This window comes from Schistocerca piceifrons, chromosome 10 (assembly GCF_021461385.2).
Source record: "Schistocerca piceifrons isolate TAMUIC-IGC-003096 chromosome 10, iqSchPice1.1, whole genome shotgun sequence".
Classification (NCBI taxonomy): Eukaryota; Metazoa; Arthropoda; class Insecta; order Orthoptera; family Acrididae; genus Schistocerca; species Schistocerca piceifrons.
Window position 1 is genome coordinate 52963251 of NC_060147.1, and position 25213 is coordinate 52988463.

The following is a 25213-nucleotide window of genomic DNA, read 5'->3' on the forward strand; positions in this document are numbered from 1 at the left end:
CATACACAGATGGTCTTTCACTTAACCCTGTAAAAAGAAATCCATATGTCAGGTCCGGAGATCTAGTTGTCCAAGAACAGAACATGACATTGTCATGTCCAGAACGACTGATCCAGTGGTTCAGTAGAAACTGGTTTCAAAATGTGCAAAACTTCCATACCCTAGCATGGTGGGATGCAGAATTTTGCTGAAAAATGTAACCCTTATAATCTGTATTGAAGGTAGCAACAGCCATTTTTCAACTCTGTAAATGCTTGCTGGAACACACAGCCCAATGATGAAAAAGGGTTTGTGCAGTTTTTGTATTGACATTGCACAAAACATGTCAATTCTTGGTCAGTTATGCCCGTGTTCAATTACACATAAAGGCTTTTCTGTACCACATATTTAGATGTTGTGCTACTTAAACATGCCACTTGATTTGTTAGGTTGCCTTACCACCAAAAATGGGATGTTCAGCAAATGTATCTTCCTCCATGTCTTCTAGGATTATCGTAGCATAATTTGTGTGTTTGACATAGTCTTCCTCTTCAAATTCTTGTAAAAATTAAATTATGTGTGGTTCCATTTTCAGCATTGTTTTGAGAACATGTCAACCTTTGTTTGTGGCATTTGTAACTCCCTGCTTGCTTTGTTTGTTAATTTCCAAGGACTACCTTCAAACAAAATGTGAATTTCTTCAACGTTTTGTGCTGATACACATAGTTGGCCAATATGTTTTCCTTTGTTTCTTTGAAGAACTGATCTCATTTGCAAATGATATTGGCACTTGGAAGTGCTTGATTGTGTTTTTGATGAAGTCTCTGGACAGTGATGACAGAATAACAGTTGTTAAATTCTAACACATGTAATGCCTTCTGTACAGGATCCATCATTTTCACTTATGTATCACCACACATTTGCTGGCTTTCAATTCGTTGCATTTTTGCAAAGATCAAAATTCTGAACATACTGTGTAATTCTTATCAGTGTGTCATTCTGCATTAAATAGATATAGCTATTTGAAGTTGCTATATTCATTTCGAATTGCCATCTGTGTGCCTTATTTATTTATTGGTATTTGGCCTTGAAGCAGTGAGGTTATCTGAATAGAACTGAAATTTTAATTTTATCTTACATAACATTTCAAATGATTTTTAAAATTAGTGTACTGTCCTGAAACACTCTTCTGTGTTTCATTGTTTTTATATGAACAAGGATTGCTTAGGATGGCTGATAGATATTATAGAAACAGTCCTTAGCATGATTCTAGCTGATGGAGAATGAAAGTGGGTATGGCAATAGTGCCTTAGGTGCTTCAAAAGAAACGATACTTAAGCTTTACACGACACGTTCATGAGAAAAAGTTTGTTGATCTGGTGGCTGCCCCATTTGCTGTGATGGACAACAAGCAACTGTGGCTTTCAACTTCAAAGCTATGCTTGGAGCAATTTCAGCGATATCTGAAAGACTTTTTGCATTGCATTGTCATATTTAAGGAGTCCTGGATTCATCATCTGAATAGAAATAAGTAACAGTTTAAATATTGTGTTTCTTATAGTTAACATGCTCCAAAGAACTACACTCAGCTGGCGGCTACACGGGTAGCGGAGGCTGTCTGGCATGGACTGAGCGGTTTTTTAGGTTAGAAGGCCTCGGGAAAGCACGGGATGGGCTGCAATCTCAAAGGGTGCATGGCAAATACAGGACGTGCTTGGATCAAGGAACAGTCGGAATTGTAGTTGTAAATTGTTGTAGTTGTGCTGGGAAAGTCCCTAAGCTTCAAGCGCTAATAGAAAGCACAGAAGCTGAAATTGTTATAGGTACAGAAAGCTGGCTAAAGCCTGAAATAAGTTCTGCAGAAATTTTTACGAAGTCTCAGACGGTGTTCAGGAAAGATAGATTAGGCAGAATTGGTGGTGGAGTGTTTGTGTCTGTCAATAGTGGTTTATCTCGTAGTGAAGTCGAAGTAGATACTGTGTGCGAATTGGTATGGGTGGAGGTTATACTTAAAACAGCTGAACTAAGTTAATAATTGGCTCCTTCTACCGACCCCCACACTCCGATGATATAGTTGCTCAACAGTTCAGAGAAAATTTGAGTCTCGTAACAAATAAATACCTCACTCATACGGTTATAGTTGGTGGGGACTTCAACCTTCCCTCGATATGTTGGCAAAAATACTTGCTCGAAAACATCTTCTGAGATTGTCCTAAATGCTTTCTCTGAAAATTATTTCGAGCAGTTAGTCCACGAACCCACACGAATTGTAAATGGTTGCGAAAACACACTTGACCTCTTAGCCACAAACAATCCAGAGCTAATAGAGAGCATCATGACTGATACAGGGATTAGTGATCACAAGGTCATTGTAGCTAGGCTCAATACCGTTTCTTCCAAATCCACCAGAAACAAACGCAAAATAATTTTATTTGAAAAAGCTGATAAAGTGTCACTAGAAGCCTTCCTAAGAGACAATCTCCATTCCTTCCGAACTGACTATGCAAATGTAGACAAGATGTGGCTCAAATTCAAAGATATAGTAGCAACAGCAATTGAGAGATTCATACCTCATAAATTGGCAAGAGATGGAACTGATCCCCCATGGTGCACAAAACAGGTCCGAACGCTGTTGCAGAGGCAACGGAAAAAGCATGCGAAGTTCAGAAGAACGCGAAATCCTGAAGATTGGCTAAAATTTACAGACGCGCGAAACTTGGCACAGACTTCAATGCGAGATGCCTTTAATAGGTTCCACAATGAAACATTGTCTTGAAATTTGGTAGAAAATCTGAAGAAATTCTGGTCGTATGTAAAGTACACAAGCGGCAAGACGCAGTCAATACCTTCACTGCGCAGTGCCGATGGTACTGTTACCGACGACTGTGCCGCTAAAGCGGAGTTATTGAACGCAGTTTTCCGAAATTCCTTCACCAGGGAAGACGAATGGAATATTCCAGAATTTGAAACACGAACAGCTACTAGCATGAGTTTCTTAGAAGTAGATACCTTAGGGGTTGCGAAGCAACTCAAATCGCTTGATACGGGCAAGTCTTCAGCTCCAGATTGTATACCGATTAGGTTCCTTTCAGATTACGCTGATACAATAGCTCCCTACTTAGCAATCATATACAACCGCTCGCTCACCGATAGATCTGTACCTACAGATTGGAAAATTGCACAGGTCGCACCAGTGTTTAAGAAGGGTAGTAGGCGTAATCCATCGAACTACAGACCTATATCATTGACATTGGTTTGCAGTAGGGTTTTGGAGCATATACTGTATTCAAACTTTATGAATCACCTCGAAGGGAATGATTTATTGATACATAATCAGAATTGTTTTAGAAAACATCGTTGTTGTGCAACGCAGCTAGCTCTTTATTCGCACGAAGTAATGGCCGCTATTGACAGAGGATCTCAAGTTGATTCCGTATTTCTAGATTTCCGGAAAGCTTTTGACACCATTCCTCACAAGTGACTTCTAATCAAGCTGCGGGCCTATGGGGTATCGTCTCAGTTGTGCAACTGGATTCATGATTTCCTGTCAGGAAGGTCGCAGTTCGTAGTAATAGACAGCAAATCATCGAGTAAAACTGAAGTGTATCAGGTGTTCCCCAGGGAAGTGTCCTGGGACCTCTGCTGTTCCTGATCTATATAAATGACCTGGGTGACGATCTGAGCAGTTCTCTTAGGTTGTTCGCAGATGATGCTGTAATTTACTGTCTAGTAAGCTCATCCGAAGACCAGTATCAGTTGCAAAGCGATTTAGAAAAGATTGCTGTATGGTGTGGCAGGTAGCAGTAGACACTAAATAATGAAAAGTGTGAGGTGATCCACATGAGTTCCAAAAGAAATCCGTTGGAATTCGATTACTCGATAAATAGTACAATTCTCAAGGCTGTCAATTCAACTAAGTACCTGGGTGTTAAAATTACAAACTACTTCAGTTGGAAAGACCACATAGATAATATTGTGGGGAAGGCGAGACAAAGGCTGCGTTTCACTGGCAGGACACTTAGAAGATGCAACAAGTCCATTAAAGAGACAGCTTACACTACACTCGTTTGTCCTCCGTTAGAATAGTGCTGCGCGGTGTGGGATCCTTACCAGGTGGGATTGACAGAGGACATCGAAAGGATGCAAAAAAGGCAGCTCGTTTTGTATTATCACGTAATAGGGGGGAGAGTGTGGCAGGTATGATACGCGAGTTGGGATGGAAGTCATTCAAGCAAAGACGTTTTTCGTCGCGGCGAGATCTATTTACGAAATTTCAGTCACCAACTTTCTCTTCCAAATGCGAAAATATTTTGTTGAGCCCAACCTTCATAGGTAGGAATGATCATCAAAATAAAATAAGAGAAATCAGAGCTCAAACAGAAAGGTTTAGGTGTTCGTTTTTCCTGCACTCTGTTCGGGAGTGGAATGGTAGAGAGATAGTATGATTGTGGTTCGATGAACCCTCTGCCAAGCACTTAAATGTGAATTACAGAGTAATCATGTAGATGTAGATGAAGGTGAAGATAATCCCATCAGATACAAAAGTTGTGACAGTGATTTTTTGGGATGCAAATGTCTTGTACTAGTAGACTTCTTAGAAAAAGGAAAATTAATCACTGGAAAACACTAAAATGAAACATTGCATTGCTTCAACAAGTAATTGGAGGAACCATGGTTCTGCCTGAAAAAGAGTAAAGTGCTGTTTCACAATAGTAATGCAACAGTACATTCATCTGTAGCTGTCAACATAAAATTCCTAGAATTACTGTGACAGCCTCAGTATTATGCTGACCTGGCTCCCTAATGTTTTTTCCAAACAAAGCAAAGGCTCATGGTTGAAAGATTTCTCAAATGTGGTGGTCATCATTGAGACAGAGGTGTATTCAGAGAGACTGATAATTCCTGTATTTTGGAGGGGTTAAAATGGCCAGGATATTGGGAAAAGTATATAGCCTTGAAAGGTGACTGTGTTGAAAAATAACGAATTTGTTTTTGACATAAATGGTTTCTTCACTTGTACTTCATCAAATTGCTCTTGTACTATGATACACTGGTCAGCCAGAACATTATGACCGCCATCCTACTATTGACATAAGCCAATCCACGTGATGGCAGTGTCACCTGGTGAGAAATGACTGCTAGTCAGACACATGATATATGCATGCAGTATCAGTGAGCGTGTTGTCCATGTGTATAATGGGGAAGACGCCAGAGGGTCGGCACGAGCATTTCAGAAATTTCATGACTTGTCAGTTGTTAGAGGAGTGCTGTGGTGAACGTGTTCAACACTTGGCGAAACCGAGGTGAATTCATGTCCAAGCATCTTGGGGTTGGGCGGCCGCCACCCATTGTAGATCTCGGATGTCAGGCTGGGCAGACAGATGAAACAAGACAGACGGCAAACTGTTGTGGAACTAACATCAGACTTTAATGTACATGTTGGTCTGAACACACAGAGCACCAAACACTCTTAACGCTGGGCCTCTGCAGCCAAAGACACGTGCATGTGCCAATGTTAACACCACGAAATCAGCAACTATGACTGAAATGGGCAAGTGGCCATTGGCATTGGCGCAGTGGCAGAGCATTGCATGGCCTGATGAATCCTGATACCTTCGCCATGCCAATGGGAGGGTGTGAATCTGTCATTTTCCAGGGGAACGTCTCCTGGTCACCTGTTCTGTGGGATGGAGACAAGCTGGTGGCAGCTCCATTATGCTGTGGAGACCATTCACATGGGCATCCATAGGTCGAGTGAAGCTCATGTAAGGCAACAGATGAGTAGTGTTCACGATTTGCAGACCACATACACTCCTTCATGACAATCATGTTTCCTGACAGCAGTTGCATTTTTCAACAAGGCCAGGAATGTGATGGAGTGGTTTGAGGAACACAGTGGTGAATTCCAATTGATGTGTTGAACATATCTGGGAATGTGGCGTGAGGGCTTCTCAGGCCCCTCCACAGAATTTACGGGAATTAGGTGACTTGTGTCAAGATGTGGTGCCAGCTCCCTCCAGTGACCTACCATGGCCTCATTACTTCCATGCCATAACACACTGCTGCTGTTACTCTTGCCAGAGGTGGACATACTGGCTATTAGGTAGGTGGTCGTAATGTTCTGGCTGATCAGTGTATGTTCTGCAGCAACAACATTCTTTTCAGTATGAAAATGTCTTCCATTTTATACTGTAAAACAAACTGATAGGAAAGTTATTGCATACAGCAAATGTCGAAGGTATGGAAGAAATATGTTCTCAGACCACCACTGCAACAGGACAGATACTACCACCTAGCTATAACGAATCAGACAAATACAGTTAATCAAGTTTGTATAAGGGCACACACCATGGCTGCTGCAAGTTTTATATTTGGAGAACAGCCACATTACTTCATAACCAATACAAATGACTCATCATGTCAATTTTTAAATGTATGAGACAAGTCAGCAGTTATAGCTCATCTTTTTGTGAGCAAATATAACTTTAGAGCAAGCTTACTATCCTAGGGGAGTGGTGATATACAGACAAATCCTACACCCCAGAAATATTTTCAATGTTCAGATGGAACATGAATATTTCAAATAACTTCTGGGAATTCAGCCAGGTAGCACTTTCAGTGACCGCCGATATTTCGGTGGGAGAACACCCCGCCATTTTCAAGGCAAACTGCAACGGACAGGCGGCGTACATGCAAATTTAATACCTCGGTTCCCGGACTGAAGCAGGAAAGATAACACACACACACTGAACACTAGTGCCACCAAAGATCACCAAGTCAGAGCTATCGATAGTGAGACTATGAATTCGCAGGTGAGGTAGCATTGACTCCGTCCCTCTGTTTTTTGACAAGGGAGAGAGCCGGATTCCAAACAGAGTTTAAACAGAAACCTCCATCCCTGTTAATGAGGTTGCTTGCTAATTTAATCTCAACTGCCTCCCTAATAACACTGTCCCAATAGCTGGACGTGCATGCCAATATCTCGATGTTATTATATAACATGGGGTGACCAGTATCCAAGCAATGTTCGGCAATAGTAGATGTATTTGGCTGCTGTAATCGTGTGTGCCATTTATGCTCAGTACATCGGTCCTCCACGGTCCTGATAGTTTGACCAATATATGCCATGCCGCAGCTACAAGGAATACGATATACACCCGCCTTATGCAGTCCAAGATCATCCTAAACGGAACTCAAAAGTGCTCTAATTTTAGATGGAGGTCGGAAAACACATTTCACATTGTATTTCTGTAAAACACAACCAATCTTGTTGGAGGTGTTTCCTACGTAAGGCAAAAAGGCAGTAGACTTAGGTGTTGACTCAGAATTATCATCAATCACCAGATGTACAGTTGGTCGATAGCGCAATGCACATTCAATCTGTCTATCACTATAACCATTTTGACGAAAAGTAACTTCAAGATGGGACAGCTCAGCTGGCAAAGTCTCAGCGTCAGAAACGACATGTGCCCTGTGTACCAAGGTAAGAAGTACCCCATCACACTGAGCCTGATGGTGACAACTATTAGCCTGTAAGTACAAGTCGGTGTGAGTACGTTTCCTGTAGACTGCATGTCCCAATGATCCATCATCCTTCCTCCTAACCAACACGTCAAGAAAGGGAAGGCAACCATCCTCTTCCATCTCCATCGTAAAACGAATGTTCGGGTGGATCGAGTTCAGATGTTCTAGGTAGACATTCAAATTCTCCCTACCATGGGGCCAAACAAAGAAGGTATTGTCAATTTATCCAAAGAAACAGGTGGGTTTCAAAGGCGCCAACTCCAATGCACGTTTCTCAAAGTCTTCCATAAACAAATTTGCGATCACAGGAGACAATGGACTACTCATCGCAACTCCATCTGTCTGCTCATAATATTGGCCATTAAATAAAAAGTAAGTGGATGTCAACACATGCTGAAAGAGATTAGTTAATTCAGCACCAAACCTGGCCTCAATTAACCGCAACAAATCAGACAGAGGAACACGAGTGAAGAGAGAGACCACATCGAAACTCATTAAAATATCAGAGTCATTCAACCTCAGTCCCTCCAAACGACGTAAAAAATCAGCTGAGTTCCTGATATGATGTTCACACTGACCTACTTGTGGACTCAACAGAGAAGCAAGATGCTTGGATATGCGATATGTCGGAGCGCCGATGTTACTCACTATAGGACGGAAAGGAACCCCTTCCTTGTGAACATTCGGAAGGCCATATAACCTAGGGGGAACGGCACTATAGTTGTTAAGACTCTTGATAGTGTCCTGCGACAAACCACTTTTCTTCAGGAGGCTGTTGGTCTTTCTCTCAACAGTTTTTGTGGGGTTTAGCATCGATTCTGTGATATGCTGAATCAGATAGTAAACGTTGCTTCTTTTGTACATAATCATGTTTATTTAAAACAACGGTGGCATTACCCTTGTCAGCAGGTAAAATAACAATACTAGGATCAACTTTGAGAGAGCGTAAAGCAGCCCTCTCTGCTGCTGTTACATTACTCTTGGATGGACGAGCCCTAGTCAAAACACGGCATGCCTCCCTCCTAACCTCCTCTGCAGCGTCAGGAGGTAGTTTGCAAGCTGCCTGTTCAATTGAACTAATAAAATCAACTACCGGCAAATTCTTTGGAGTGGGTGCAAAATTTAAACCCTTCCCTAGCACGGATAAGGTTGCATCGTCAAAAGATTTCTCTGTGAGATTTATCGCAGAACGTCGAGATATAACATCCAACTCAGCGTGATGAAAACGTTCAAACTTTGCCAAATGCCGGACAGTGACGGAGTTGTATTTCCAGTCAGCTTGGGTCCATGAGGCACCGTCCAACCAATCCCAAGTGAAATCAGGCACTTCAGATGCAACCATTAAATGAAAACGATACAATTCTTTGGAAACTGAATCCAAATGTCGATGAGTAAAACGAATCCTTTCACGAACAAGAGCCAAGCCAGCATGTTGCTTGATACGATTGGTGGCAGGAGAATTAATATGGTGCACAACGTTAGCAAATGTTGGGACATGATTTTCATCACGACACCTCAATAAAAATGACAAAGCACATTGCAGTCTAACTCGACAGCTATGAAGTTTATCCAACTTACGTAAACACCGATACATTTCCTCCCCGTAGAGGTAAACAATGTGAGACCTGAGTTCTCAGTATTTAGCAAAGAGTACTTCCTTCTGCAGCAACACAATAGTGTCCTTATAGAAGTGCATAAATAATCACCTACCTTGAAAGATATGTAATAGAACAATTCATATAAAAGATACAATATGTAAAATAATTTTTACATTTGGTGTAGCAGAAGTCAAATATCAAACAGTGGAAAGTTCAGGATGGAATAACAGTGATATGAAGTTGGAGGGAGCTTTCCTGGGATCCATAAGCCTTCAGCAACTGGTTTGGTTTAGATACACTGGTGACATATTTGCCATATGGACTCATGGTGAGACTGACCTGTTAGAATTCTTGGAATTTCTAAATACTTTCTCCCAATTAAATTCCACATGGTCTATTCTGAATCCCATGTAACTTTCCTTGATGTTGACTTCATCCCTACTGAAGTCAGCTACATATTTCAGTTCACATTAAATGTACTAACGAACAACAGCACTTACATTTTGACAGTTGTTATTCCTTCCATACCAAACATTGCCCCCATACAGCCTTGGCATCCAAGGCATATATATTTGCTAAAATGCAGACTCTTCACAGCAATACACCACCATTCTTGCCGCAGCCTTCACTGGATGTAATTACCCCACTAGCCTAGTTCAAAAGAAAATTTCCTGGGCCATCATATCTAATCTTGGTACCCCCCTACAAAAAACAACTTAAGAGCGTGCATCTTATCAGCCAGTAGATCAGTAATATTGCGAGTATGTGTGATGTGAAAATGTACTAGGATATTGGGTAGATGGTAAAATACCACTTTGGAACGGGTGGCAAGGAGTTTGGATACAATATTCCTCATTTCTGGGTAAGGGTTAATACGGAGGATGTGCTTTTGCAGCACGTTTCTGGGAGTGATTGGAGGATTCGGGAAATCTGCATGTGGACTAGGTTGTGGGACTAATGTTCAGTCAGTGAAAGCCTTAGTAAGACCTTCAGCGTACTGGACAAGGGAATTCTTGTCACTGCAGATGCACTATCCACTGGTGGCCTGATTATACAGAGTGGTTCAGAAGTGGGCTATTAGGCTGCGTCATGTTCCTTCTAAAATGTTTGACCCCTCTGCTGGGATCTTCACCAGGATCTTTTGGTGTCCACTACTGCTAGAAGTGTGGTCAATAATTCACACATGGAAAATACAGGCCAAAAGTAGTTAAAAAGCTTCAGTAAACATAGGTCCACAAATCACTCACTGTTGAGGTACAACACATTTTCTGTTGCGGTTCATCAGTGTCTAGGAACACATGGCATCTCTAAACATTAGACTAGGTGTTCGAAATGTTGTCCATGCATCTGAATGCAAGATTAAGCTCATCTCTGAAATGAGTTGCGAATCCTCTCAGACAGTCCTGGTGAATTATGCAATTGCTGGATGGCTGCTTCAACCACAAGCATAATTCCTCAAGACAGGTGATCTGGGTAGTGTAGACCAGGCTTTTGACATGACTCCACACACAGAAATCCATGGGATTTAAATCCAGGGACCTTGGAGGCCATGGCACAAACCCTCCTCTACCTATCCAATGTTGACCATACGTCTGAGTTAGAAGGCAGCACACTCATAAATGAAAATGTGTTGGAGCGCTGTCACACATGAACCACATATTCAGGCACTTGTCCAGTGGGACATCATCACATAAATGAGGAAGTACAGTCCGCAGAAACTGCGTGTATTGCTGTCCGGTCAGTCTCTGTAGTAGGAAGTGTGGTCAAATTTTGTGGTCTCCGAGCAGTCCTGCCCAGATGTTCAACGAATAATGTTGCTGGTGTCATGATACATGTGTTGCACTAGGATTGACATTAGCCCAAATGTTACAGTTATGGTAGTTAAACATACCATCACAGGTAAATCCAGCCTCGTCTGTGAACAGAATACTGTTTACAAACAGGGGATTCAGGGTACACTGTTGTTACACCCATTGGCAGAAATTCTCTCTAGGAGGGAAGTCTGCATTATTGAGGGCTTGCACTCTCTGGAGCAAATATGGATAGAATACTTGCCGATGTAAAATGTGCCACATACTTCTATGACTCAGGACACAATCTTGGGTAGCAATCATTCTTGTTGAAGTATTCGGATGTTGGTGTACAATGTGTAACACCCTTTCCACAATGTCAGGTATTATGGATCTGGGTCAGGCTTCCCGTACACAGTTTGTGAAACTCCTGGTTTCTCTAAGGTGCTGATGTAACCAGCTAAATGTACACCTGTTGGGCTGCCTGCAGAGAGGAAAGTCTTTTTGAAACAATCATGCAGCCTCAAGGGCACTACCATTTACTTTGCCATACCTGAATTGCATGTCACCATACTCTTCATTGGTGTAACCACTGTCCATGGTGCCTTCATGTTCATAACTAATTGAGAGGCTGGTACAGTACAGAGCATGGAGGGAGAAAGGGAAGTAGTTGTGCATGCACAAACAGATAGTCGATCCCAAACCTTGACATACCAACATAAGTACTGTGGTATCCCGCGGCATTATAGTGGTTCGCAACTTGAATTAATGCAGTTGATTTGCAGACCTACGTTTATTGCAGCTTTATAGTGTGTTTTAGCCTGTACTTTACGTGTGTGAGTTATTGAGCATCACTTCTGAAGCACCCTGTAAAAGAGTAATATTTTGGAGTTTAAGAGGTGGAAGGTAATGTTGATGTTTAGTGTGCTGGATGTTGGTAGAGGTTTGTATGCTTTCATCAGTGGTGGAGGCCAACACCCATGAAGGTGGCAGATTGGGCAGAGGAGGGCCACGTGAAGCAGAAATGAGAGAAGGCATTGAGGATGTGGAGGAATAAGGACAGAATCTCTGTCATGAGCTCATATCATGAAGATATCATCCATGAACCTGTACCAGACAAGGGTTTCCTGGTTTTGTGTGACTAGGAAGATTTCCTCTAGAAGTTCCATAAACAGATTGGCATAGGACGGTGCCACGCACATGCCCACAGCCTTGCCACAGATTTGTTTGTGCATCCTCCACTCAAAGAAGAAGTAGCTATGTGTGAGGATGAAATTTGTTAGATATATACGCAATGAGATGGTGGATTTGGAGTTGGAATGCCATCATGAGAGGCAGTGCTTATAAGTGGCAAGGGTATTGGCGTGGGGAATGTCGGAGCATAGAAAGGTGGTGTCAACAGAGACAAGGAGGGATCAAGCTAGTAATGAGATGAGGATGGTTGAAAGTCAATGAAGGAAGTGATGACCCTCCCCTAAGTCCACTTGTCCTCATCCCACATCCTATTCCCTGTGGTCTCCCTCTTCATCTCCCAGTCCCAATCCTCTCCTACAGATCATCATGCGCTGTGCACAACGTGCTCTGACTGCAATGGGAATGAGCTCACTGGCACCACATTCCTGTTCCCTGTTCCTGCTGATTCACCTCTCAAGTTGGCCACCCTTCCCCAACACTCCCTCTGGCTCTCCACCTTCTTCCTCCTCTCCCTCCCTCCACCTGACGTGACCCTTCACCCCAGTTGAGATGCCATGCTGGCACATTGTAATCAGCCAGTTCAATGTAGCTCTATGAGTGTATGTGCACTCTATAGTCCTCAGAAAGAATTTATCCAGAGGCTAGTAAATTTCTCAGTCTTCAAAATGTTATTAATTTGCCATGACAAAGAAAAATTTGTGTCAGACTTGGAGTTGAACCCAGGTATTGTACTTATCATGAGCAGGTGCCTTAATAGCTTAGCACAGCGGAGGGTGCCTCCAGGACCAACACAAATATCTGACAAGATGTATTCATTACATTGCAGGTATACTGGCTATGAAGAGATTTCATTGAATCGTTCCATGTCATTAAGTTTCACTGATTATACTCACAGTTATTTCATTCATTTCATTTCAATGAATTTGAAATTTGATTAAACTGCTTTGTACTCCAATGGTAGGGCAAGCCCTGATCACCAGTGCAATCCCCTTCCCCCTTCCCCAGTGTTGCTGCTCCTACATATCCCTTTCAGGGAATTTCTGCATATAGCGATCAGAAAAAATTAGACAAAATGTCAGTGACCATGAAAATCTGAGTCAGATCTGGAATTGTGATCCGATAGCCTCACAGTTAAAGTGACAGCTTGGGAAAAGCAGGAGATCCAGTTTCAAGCCCAGTCTGTTTCAAAGTTTTCATTTTACTGGAACAGTTTTCATTGCCACCATTTTGCATCATTGCATCTTCATTTATTTCATGCCCATTAACTTCATTTAACTTAAATAAATTTAATTTATTTCCTAAAAATGTTCTTATCAATACCTCTTAACACCTGTAAAAAAAAAGGTAAAGTTTGTTACACAAGCCTGTGAACGGGCTATTGGCCTGACTGCAGTAAGAGAGCAGCCTTTCTTCACCACAGTACTAGGAGGGAAATGTGGAGAGCCCATCACCTGGGACACCTTACTTCCCCCATCACTCACGTGATGACAGGCTTAATGGATGTGGGGCCATCCTGAAGGTAATCAGGAAAAATCCCCACCCTTATCTGGGACTGAACCTGTGACCTATAGGGCCAGAGTCTAGCGCTCTACCTGCTACATCACCTGCTGAAGATGAACACTTCATGGTCATATGTAGGTGATTAACTCAAGCAGACTTAACACCCCAAAAAAAAGTCAATATAGTCCTTGAAAATTAAGTAGCAGCTCTGAAATGTGTTGAACTCTACTAGGAAAATAACATATCATGGTTGAATATGGTATATCATTAACAAAAATATCCCTAAACTCTATCACTTTTTTTAATTGGAAAAACAACCCTCATTTTAGCACTATCTACTCTTTCACACTTCGTACATGAAGATGCTTAGATCATTTCCTTTCCAGGATTGAATTACTATATTATATATATAAATAAATTAATCATGCATGCATGTATGTAAGGTACACCTCAGAAAAGATGAGAGGAGTTTCTTCAACATTCAATCATTTCAGTGCACAAAAATGTCTCATATTAAACACGTCACATATACCTGGTGGAGTGACATGGGGACTCCAGCGCCATTTCCTGTGTCCCAGTCCTCCTCTACGAACCATTGTAGCAGGTGCTCCAGCTTCCCCACAGATGCGACGTGTGAGCACGGCCGCAATTCGCTGCATGGCACACTCTTCATACTCACGTTGATTGTCCTGGTTCTGCCGAGTCGATAGGCCTGGAATCCACTGGGGTGGTCTGCAAGTCAGAACTTTAGATTAGTATGTTTTGCACCACCTTCATAATTCTGTTACTTTATGAGGTTGTACAGAATACGTATGCAGTTAAATAAGATGATTAAAAACTTTTCTGTTAACAAAAAAAATTACTACAAAAAATAAGAAACATTTAGTAACAAAGATCCAAGCATTCAAATGTATGGCAAAATTTCCTGCTACTTGCTTACACTGTTGGATAGGTGCAGACTCGTCCCCCCCCCCAAAGCATAATGAGGAGAAGGTCTGAAGAACGTAATGGAAAGCTGGCGCTGAAGCCAGCTGAATGTGAGCGTGAGCAGTTACTAGTCATTACAGATATGAAGATGAATAATGTAACATTAGTTTTTATACCATCAGATCACTCATTTCCGTATATGTATGTGTAATAGGTCATTAATCAGAATGTATAAAATCTTGTGAAACTGATCTGTAGGAATTATATGCTTTTCTGTGTCTCTGTTGTAGTTCTCAGTCTGAAAATTACTTTGACACATCTTTGCACACTAGTCTGCTGTGAAGGCCTCTTTGTCTCTGCATAATTATTGCAACCTACATCCATTTGAACCTGCTTACTTCAATCAAACCATGGTCACCTTCTACAATTTTTACCCAACAATTTCCTTCCATTACCAAATGGACTATTCCTTAATACCTCAAGATGTGCCCTTTGAACTGATCCCTTATTTTAGCCAGGTTTGGCAAAACTTACTTTTCCTCTTATTTGACTTGGCACCTCCTCATTATTTACTCAATCTGCCTGCCTAATCTTCACCATTCTTCTGCAGCAACACTTTTCAAAAGCATCTATTCTCTTCTTGCGTGAACTGCTTATTGTCCACATTTCACCCCTGTTAAGGTTATACTCCTCTGGACAAATACCCTCAGAAAATATTTCCTAACACTTAAATTTATAATTGATGTTAACAAAGTCATGTTTCAGAAATTATTTTCTAGCTACTGCCAGACAGCATGTTATATCACCTTTACTTCAGCCACAACCAACTTTAGAGCACAAGTAAAAAAACTTATCTCCTATTTTTAGTGTCCCATTTTCCAAACTGATTACCTCACCACAACAAGTTATTTTGCTGATAAAGTAGCAAAACTCGTCCACTATTTCTGGTGTCTGATTTCATAATCCATTTCCCTTCACCCTGTCTAAATGCTGTACTGTTAATTTGAGGCTTTTATTAATTAGCATTTATATTTATATAATGGGATTATAATTTTTGTCAATGAGCCTAATAAAGAATACAATGAAGCAAACAGAGAAAATGGTTTGGCACATATGTGGCACGAATCACTACCAAAAACAGTGGTCGAAGGGATGGCAGAGAAAAAGAATCACAATGGCAGGCCTAAATGTGAGTGTAAAAGGTAGATAAATTATGATGTGGAATGCAGCAGTTGTGCTGAAATGAAGAGCGAAGCGAGCAAGTGAGAGGAATGGAGAGCTGCATCAGACCAGCTGTGGGGTGCGTTTATGCTGACACCTTGCTGCTTGCTGGCACAGGCTGGCGATGATGGTGAAATGAGTCTTTGTGGCCCATTTAACCTGCACCATCACTGCTGCTGTTTAACCTGCACCGTCACTGCTCACCCTGCTGCTCACTACTATCCTCGTCAGGTGACGATATCGAGCTGTTTGTGTTTCACGTACTTAAACTTGAACCATGAGTGGCTGCTTTGTTTTCACTTCAGTCGGTGTTGTGTTTGACTCTGCTAGCTTCAGAACAGTTACTACCAGCGAGCAGGGAGGCTGCACAGTAAATGTAATAAGACCTCCAGTGATTAATGAGATATGACGCACCAGCACCGAGCAGCAACAGCACAGCATAAGTGTACCCTTAGTGCTGATGACCAAAACAACAATGTAAATGTGCCTAACTATGGATGAAAGCAATGGCTCTTAGTACAGAGTTTGTTGCAACTGAATCAACAGCTGCCTCTCAATCTATGAATCTCAGACAAAGTTGAATTTAATGATCATTGCTCTGTTCTACAATTTCATTCACAACTTGCAAATGGTGCACTTCATTACATCTACTTCTAAAGCTCCTTCTTCCTTTGTGTGATCAAAAATAAATGCTTTCCTAGACTGACATCTTTGTTAACCTGATGATCAGTACCAGAGCACTCTTTTCCTCTGGTTATAGAAACATAAATCTTTCGTGTACAGTATAAAGAGTGTGCCAGAATGTTTACCCCACTTTAAAATGGCCACAACTCTATAATTAACATAGACAGAAATACAATATTTGATGCATGCATACATGCAATTGTAAAGTTGGGTAATGTTTAGCTACTTTGGTAGGGAAATTCCTTCCAATACACCAATTCGGAAAGTCTTAATCCAAAGATTTGCTAACGCATTCCGCAATGAGGCGGTAATCCTTCTAATCTAAAGTTACATGAAATTGCACCTCCTGGACTTGGGGTTCATATCGCACAATTCTGAAACACATCAAAGTACACAGTATTAGTATCAAATGTTTTGTGGAAGAAGAATGAGCTTACAACTTTGTCATGCACACCACACATTGATCTTTGAGCCATCCCTTAGGTGCTCTGTTATAAGCCTTGGTGTTTTTGTTAACCCAGTTAATACGCATGTTACATCAGTTTACAACACCCCTTAGATGAAGTGTTGCTTCATCTGTAGATGTTATTTTCTGCAAGAAATTTTCATTCTTTTCAGTGTGGAATAACATTTAAATAGCAAATTCTTGCCACTGTTCATAATCACATGGTTTCAGTTCTTGTAAACTCTGACTCCTGTCAGCTTACAGTAGCAACCATTTGTGAATAATCTTGTGCACTGTAGTCTTTAGTATCTTTAATTGGCTTGATGCTTGTCTCACTGTCTAGTTGTCTTTGCAGGTATTGAAAGATTGTCTGCTGCTTTTCTTCTTTTCAGGTGTACCTGTATTTAAAATAATAATAATAATAATAATAATAATATGTCCATGCATGAAGTTACTTGGCATCTGGTGTCACATCTGAACCTTCATTGCAGCATGACTGGAAATTTTGTCAAACCCAGCCACACAACATGCAGATACTGATATTCTAGAGCTTCTATCAATAGTGGAGCTCTCAGTAGCAGATTCGAAGTTGGAATACTTTATCATGAAAACTTAATGAGTTCGTCAACACATTAAAAACAGGACATCATGGATACACAGCATAAGTAAATCATAATAGCTGTTAAACTCAGTAAAGACATTCTGAAACACCCTGTATTTTAATTATTGAGTCAAATCTGGACTCCTCCCACTGTTATGACAGTAGTCATCGCCTTTCTTTTCACACATATCCCCATGACCATGCCAGCTCTTGGTACACAGTTGTCCATTACAATTGCGACACCAAGTAAGACTGCAAGTAAAAAAAATAAAAAAAAATCTTTCTGCAGTCTGTTACAAGTACTGATTCTCTAACTCTGTCAAAAGTGTTTCATAAAAAGAACCTCTTCTACTTCCAAGAATTCCCATTTCAGTTCATGGAGCATCTCAGTAATACTTTGTGTTGATTAAACCTACTGGCAATAAATGTAGCAGCACACCTCTGAGTTGCCTCAATGTCTTCCTTCAATCTGATCTGGTCGGCCTTCCAAACACTCTGGTATTACTCATGAGTGAGTAGCACAAGTGTTCCATAAATATTCACCTTTATAGATGACCTACTCTTTCCTCAAATTCTCCCAATAAACTGAGATTGACTGTTTGCTTTCCCTAGAATTGATCGTACATGCTCATTCCATTTCATGTTGCTTTGCAGCATTATGCCTCGATATTTAACCATCACAGCTGTATCCTGCTCCACATCTTTAACACTGTATTCAAATGTTATAGGATTGTTTTTTCTACTCATCTGTATTAATTTACATTTTTGACATTCAGAGCCAACCACTATTCATAATACTGAATAGAAATTCTGTTCAAGTCATCCTGTATCCTCCTTTCACATATAGATGATATTATACCATACTCTACACATCAGCAAACAGTTACAGATTGCTGCTCACACTATCCTTCAAATAATTTATGAATATAGAGATCAACAGCAAACCTATAACACTTTCTTGCAGTAACATGACGGTACCCTTGTCTGTGATGAGCACTACCCATCCTGGACAGCACACACTAAGTTTTATTATTTAAAGGGGCACTGATATCTGAGAACCTATACTGTGTGTTCTGATCTTTGTTAACAGTCTGCTGCTTAATACTGTCAAATGGTTTCCAGAAATCTAGGAGCATGGAATCTTTCTATTGTCATCCATGGTTAGCAGGGCATCATGTGAGAAAAAGGTAAACTGAGGTTTGCACATGAAATGATTTCTAAATTTTTTGTTGATTTTCTGGATAGAAGCTTTTATTTCTATGAAAATTTATTATATTAAATTTGAGAATATGCTGAAGAATTCTGCAACACACTAGCATTAACACCCTCGATCAGGTGCATGGCATACTTTGTACATATGTAACGATTTGCTGTCTTTATGTTTCCAATGTAAACATGTATGAGCAAAATCACAGTTTAATCTTAGTTTAACTAAGCAAAGATAAAATAATCTTAAATTATATGAGCCGAATCACTTTTTACTTAAACAATAACAGGGTGTATACATAGACGAGGAAAAATAAAATTCCCGGATTTCCCAGTTAAAAATACACTTTCTCCTGGATGAAAATACATTTTTTCCTTGTTAAGTAACCCTATAATTTTCCTCAGAACTGTAAAACTTATCAATCCTTTCAATGGTTGTGGTTTTATACACCAGCGTAGAATTTCCCGCCACTTTAGAAGATTAAACACATGGGGAAAAATACATTTTGGAAAGATGCCTGATGTGCAGCAACATGTACACTGCATATTTCGTACCACAAAAGTATAAATTCGAATTCCACCAAACCCCGCATGTTACTTTCCGAAGGATTGAAATTGAGCCGGTCGTATCTCATGTCAAGCAATCTCACCAGCCGATGACAGCGGATATTCAGAGCATAGGACACGTGATGTAGTCAGCCAACAGTAACACCACTGTTAAGTAGCGCGAACACACAAATAGGGAAAGGCAATGGTTTAAATTGATATACATAGTGTTGCTAAAAGAAAAGAAAAGCTTTCATATACCCTATAATATTGGCCTCTAAGATTAATAAGCTGCAAGAGAAGCTAGGCTTTCACACGTAATGTCGATCTTTTCTGCGCGCGTTACACTTTAAGATACATCACACAAATGTGCTAGTACATTTTTTAACAATGACATAAGTGTCTGAGCTTCTGGGCTTGAAAATATTCTAAATGGTCGTTCTCAAATATTTGAATTTTGAATGAGAGTCAAATGCTCTGTGATTTAAGAAATTCATCGGACATTCGCGCACAGAGTTCATCTTTTGTAAAAGGAAATTTACTTTACTTGAAAGTAATGCTTTTCAAACAGCCATTCAGAATATTTTCCCACGACCGGTTAGAAATAGATTCGTTTCAGCAGTTGCACCAGATGACAGGCGTCACTGTGCTTGCACAGCTATGATGACGCAGGAAGCCCATACTTTCGTATGTGTAAAACATTAAAAGATCTTACATTATGTCATAAAAGAACCAAGACATTAGAGGATACTCCAAGAGTGTGGGAATTTTGTGAACCCTACTAAAATGCATAATTCAGCTTAAAGTGCACATTCGTATGTCCAGATTCAGATGTAAATTTTCTTGGAGTAGCTACCAGTACCACATTATCTCATGTTTGGTTCTTTATTATGGCATAATGCCACACGTGCTAGACAATAAAAATGTGAACTTGAAATGTAGCGAACAGTTGAAACTAGGCAAAAGTGTGGAATTGAACACTTCGTTTCAAATAAATTGACTGCCTCAGCAGAAAAGATTAATAAAAGTCAAATTTCTTTAATAAACCGACAAAGATAACTTCATTGTTATGCAAGGCGATTAACGCTTGACTGTCAGAAAGGTAGAAACAAAATAAAATCTGAAACTAATAACTTATTTTAGCCTTCCGTAATTATGAGTATGTATTTTAATTCACTTGATAGCTCCCGACCACAGAAATCCATTTTGTTTTCATTTGACGTGAGAGTAATAAACGAAGAGGAAACAGCAAAATCACTTAACGTAAACACGGGTCTCGTGGAGGCTACCACCTCCCCACTACAACTTAGACTGCTCTGTGCATCAGGTCCAGATCTATGATATTTCCGAATCGGGCCAATATTAGATAGTGGCGCTCCCCACCCCTCAAGCGTTAGAGGTAGAACGCCAAAAATTTAAAAAATCGGCTTTTCAAAAATACCTTCATTTTGTAGTGCACATCTTTCTGAAGAGTCTGATACATAAAATATATATTATCGAGGCAACATAAGACATGTTATTTGGTCTTAAGTGTGCCAAAGTGCAGTGCCATGCCTCTTCACACAGCATTCTTCCATCGCACTTCTCTGTATTTCGCTCTGTGGAATTCAAATGTGTAATATTTTGTAATGAGTGCTATCAAACTATATTCAGGCCAGTGGAAATTAAAGTGTCCTGTGGTGCCTCTCCTGCTCCCAAATGGCTCTGAGCACTATGGGACTTAAGATTTGTGGTCATCAGTCCCCTAGAACTTAGAACTACTGAAACCTAACTAACTTAAGGACATCACACACATCCATGCCCGAGGCAGGATTCGAACCTGCGACTGTAGCGGTCACGCGGTTCCAGACTGAAGTGCCTAGAACCGCACGCCCACACCGGCTGGCACCTGCTCCCAATTGGCCGGTCTGACATCCTGCCCCGCTTAATAAAAATCTCGCTATTAATAGTGGATGGGATTATTTGTAACTGGGAGAACAAGAACTCTTCAGAAAATTAGCAGTCTTTATTGCCTATTTGCTAATAACTTGCTGTTCTGTGTGACATAAAATTATATATAGGATACATAAAACGAGTAAAGACAAGAGACAAGCAAGATAGTACACATTTCTTCAATCCTTAAGTCCTAGCTTTTTTTTCTCTCTAATCTTGCCACAGCTTTATATGGCGTACTTTCCTTTCTGGGAAAGAATCTACTATGCCATCAAAGTTCGTCAACATTTTGCTACATGAAAAAACGAAATGTCGTTGTCTAATACCAGAAAAGTTGTTAATATAAATAGTAGTGAATAGTGAATAGTGTTTTATTTATCTCATAACATACAATTTCTAATCATATGATTAGTGTACAGGAGACACATCAAAAAATGGATAACACAACTTAGGCCTAATTGATACAAAGAATTTTAACATTAATATAAACTTTTATTTGTGAAGGACAGCTACATTTACACACAAGATTATATGTAAATTTATCCTGCTCAAATGTTCAGTTCATCCTTCATGAACTCCTCAACAGTGTAGTAGCAGCGTTTGACAAGTATATCATATAGCTTTGTTTTCAGTGTCTCTAGCTTCATACTCAGAACATTCTTCCCTTTTAGCTTGTTATGGATTTTCATTGCCGTATACTGAGGAGACTGCGCATATAGGTTTAACCGATGAGTGGGAAGCATAAAATTGTCTTTGTTTCTTGTGTTATATGAGTGACTGAAACAGTTTTTCTCGAATAACTCTAAATTGCTATGTAGAAAGATGATAATATCATAGATGTATAAGGAGGAAACCGTTAATAACTGTTGTTTTTCAAATAGTGGGCGACATGATGTCCTTGGATGGGCAGTACACATGTTCCTTGTTATTCTTTTCTGTAGCTTTAGTATGCGCAATATATTGCTTGAATTTCCCTAAAAAATAATACCGTACCTTACAACTGATTGAAAGTAGCTGTGGTATGCAATTTTCCTTGTATTCATGTCTGTTGCACCAGCTAATATTTGCATAGCAAATGCAAAGCTACATAAGACTGGTGTGGTTTCTCGATCTGATTACGTGTATTTTGTCACTGTCTGCTAGATAAAACGAGATAGGCCTGCCTAATAATGCAGCAGTTGTTACACACACTAAATAAACGAGACTGTTTTGGCACAAATGGTCATTTTTATAACACGACAGAATATAATTCACGAAGTACCAATATCAAAAGCCCATTAGGCCTACTACAAGCAAAAAGTTATTTTAGGAAATAATTTCACATTTCATTCATACTCTCTAGCTTCTGAAGCATGAGACTGAAAAGTAGTAGTACGTAATTTTTAAATAAATTTGGAAGCGTCATATACTTCCGTAATTTGTGACAGTGTCCCTTTTTTCTCCTTCGTCGTTCTAACAAACGATCTTGTCATCACTAATTCTGTAACTATTCCTGCCAGTCTCAAAATTTATTCTCTGGTTAACTTCACTAACCCCGCCACAATCACCGGTTAAGTATCCCGCATTTGTTCTCTGGTTAGGCGTTGTTAAGTGCTCGTAAAACGCGTTTTCCGCACTACTCCCAAAATTTCATTTTTTTGGATACATGGAGAAGACAACACGTAATCTTAGTTCCCTGTTAGTCATTTATTTCCACTCTGGTAGCCTGACTCTATGGAATTCGCTAGTAATTATAACAACGCCGATGATTTGCAAACCCAGTCAACCACAAAAACAGCAATTGTCATTCACGCTTTTGGCTTTATTTGCTCAGCTCATATAGACCCGTCCCCTTTTGCCTGCAGGAAGATTTTTTTCTAGATGCGACGGAAATCCCCCCCCCCCCCCCCCCCCCCACCTGTACTGCCCCCGATCCCTGGCTGCTTGCTGCTATTGCTTATATAGCTAACTGCCACACTTCTGTAGCCAGAAGCAGGAGAAGGTACTACTCATACACGACTCAACTGCACGTGCGCATAAACTCGCCCGCAACTGCCCAACGAATCTAATGTAAACAGTTGTGAAGTCACGCTCATCGGAGGCAATTTGTAGTTATGAAACATTGCACAGTCTCCCTAATGCCTTGACACATTTTGCTGTTGGCAGACGCTTGTATGACCACTGTGTTTTGTTCCTGTATATGGCACATTTTCTTTGCAACTTAGGATTTATTTTCTTTTTTCTCTCGTTCGTGTTTTATTGCTGGAGTATTATTCTGCAGTAGCGAGATACAGTAATATTCTTTGTTAGAGAATTGGTTCTTAGTAGTCAAAGTTACAAAAGTGTAACCAAAAACTAAAACAATGAAAAATTCCCAGAATTCTAAAAAATTCCCGAGTTTTTCTCGGATCTCCCGGTTGTCCCGGATCGTACACACCCTGAATAAAAAAATAAACTTTCATTATCTCACTCAGATATCATGTACAAGTGATACTCCACAGGAATGACCCACTTGAAGAGTTAAACAGCACAGCTGCATCAGATCCCAGCCAACTTCTTATTCAATTACTAATTATCTCATAGACAATTGCTTTGTTGTTGGAGTGTTGACCCTCCATCTAAGATAACATGCTGCATCCTCAATCCAGTCACAAATTTCTCTTGATGCCCCATATGATTATACTTTTGACAATAAGCATAGGTGTGGTACTCAGTCAAATCTTTTTGGACATCAAAAGGTACTGCATGTACCTGGTGTTTGATCGAAAGCTTTCAGTACGTTGTGTGAGAAAAATGCGAGTTGGGTTTCACATGATCACTGTTTCCGGAATTCATGCTGTTTGGCATTGGGGGATCACTCTGTTCAAGGTACCTCATTATGTTTGGGCTCAGAAAATTTTCTAAGATTCTACAACAAATCAATGTCAAGGATACTGAATGGTACTTTTGTGGGTCACTTCTACTACCCTTCTTGTAGACAGATGTGACCTGTGCTTCTTTCCAAAACATGGGCACAATTTTTTTGTTTAAGGGACCTACTATAGATTATAGTTAGGAGATAGGCTAACTCAGCCGCAAATTCACTATAGAATCTGACAGGGATTCCATTGGGCCCTGGAGCTGTGTTCCATTTTAATGATTTCAGCTGTTTCTCAACATCACTGACACTCACACTTATTTCATTCATCTTTTCAGTGGTATGGGGATTAAATTAGGGCAATTCTCCTGGGTTTTCCTTTGCAAAGGAACATTTTAAAGCAGAGTTAAGCATTTCAGCTTTTGCTTTGCTATCCTCAATTCCAGTTCCTTTCTCATTTGCTAGGGATTGGACACTGACTTTGGTGCCACTAACAGCCTTTACATACAACCAGAATTTCTTTTGGTTCTGTGAAAGATCATTTGCATAATTCTGCAACTGTAGTCATAGAAGGCTTCGTGCATTGCTATCTTGACAGCCAAACACATTTCATTTAGCATTTCTCTACCTGTAACCCTACACTTTGTTTTATACCTGTTACGCAGTAATCTCTGTTTCTTTAGAAGTTTCTTAACAGTGACTGTATACAATGGAGGTTCCCTCCCCTTATGAACTGTTCTGCTGGGTACATATCTGTACAGTCCATGGTCAAATATTCTTTTAAACTTGAGCCATAGTTCCTCTATGTGCTCGTGCCCTGTGCTGAAAGTTTCAAGTTCATCTTTGAGATACAACACTACTGATTTTTTTATGTAATTTACTGAACATATATATCTTTCTGCTTGTTTTGGTTGTCACTTCCACTTTGGTAATCACTGTGGCCACAACCACGTCATGGCAGCTGATTTTGGTTTTGATGTGGACATCCTCAAAGAGGTTGTGTCTACTTGTTGCTATTGGATCCAATACATTTCCATAATGAATGGGGTTCCTAGCTATTTGGTCTATTTAATTTTCAGAGAAGGCATTTAGTAATCTTTCAAATGATGTCTTATCAAGCCCACCACTAACAAAACTGTATTTTTCTAATTAATTGTTGGATGGTTAAAGCCTCCCCTGACCATCACAGTATGATTGGGGAACTTATGTACAAGTGAACTGAGATTTTCT

At 40.3% G+C, this 25213-nt stretch overlaps 1 protein-coding gene across 1 annotated transcript in view; it reads right to left on the minus strand.

Moving 5' to 3' along the window:
- The window catches only part of LOC124718684 (SANT and BTB domain regulator of class switch recombination-like), a 123822-nt gene that overhangs the window by 1051 nt on the left and 97558 nt on the right, over nucleotides 1-25213 (minus strand). The window contains exon 10 of the mRNA XM_047244308.1: nucleotides 14118-14317. Coding sequence (XP_047100264.1) covers nucleotides 14118-14317 — 200 coding nt within the window. The remainder of the gene's footprint in view (nucleotides 1-14117; nucleotides 14318-25213) is intronic.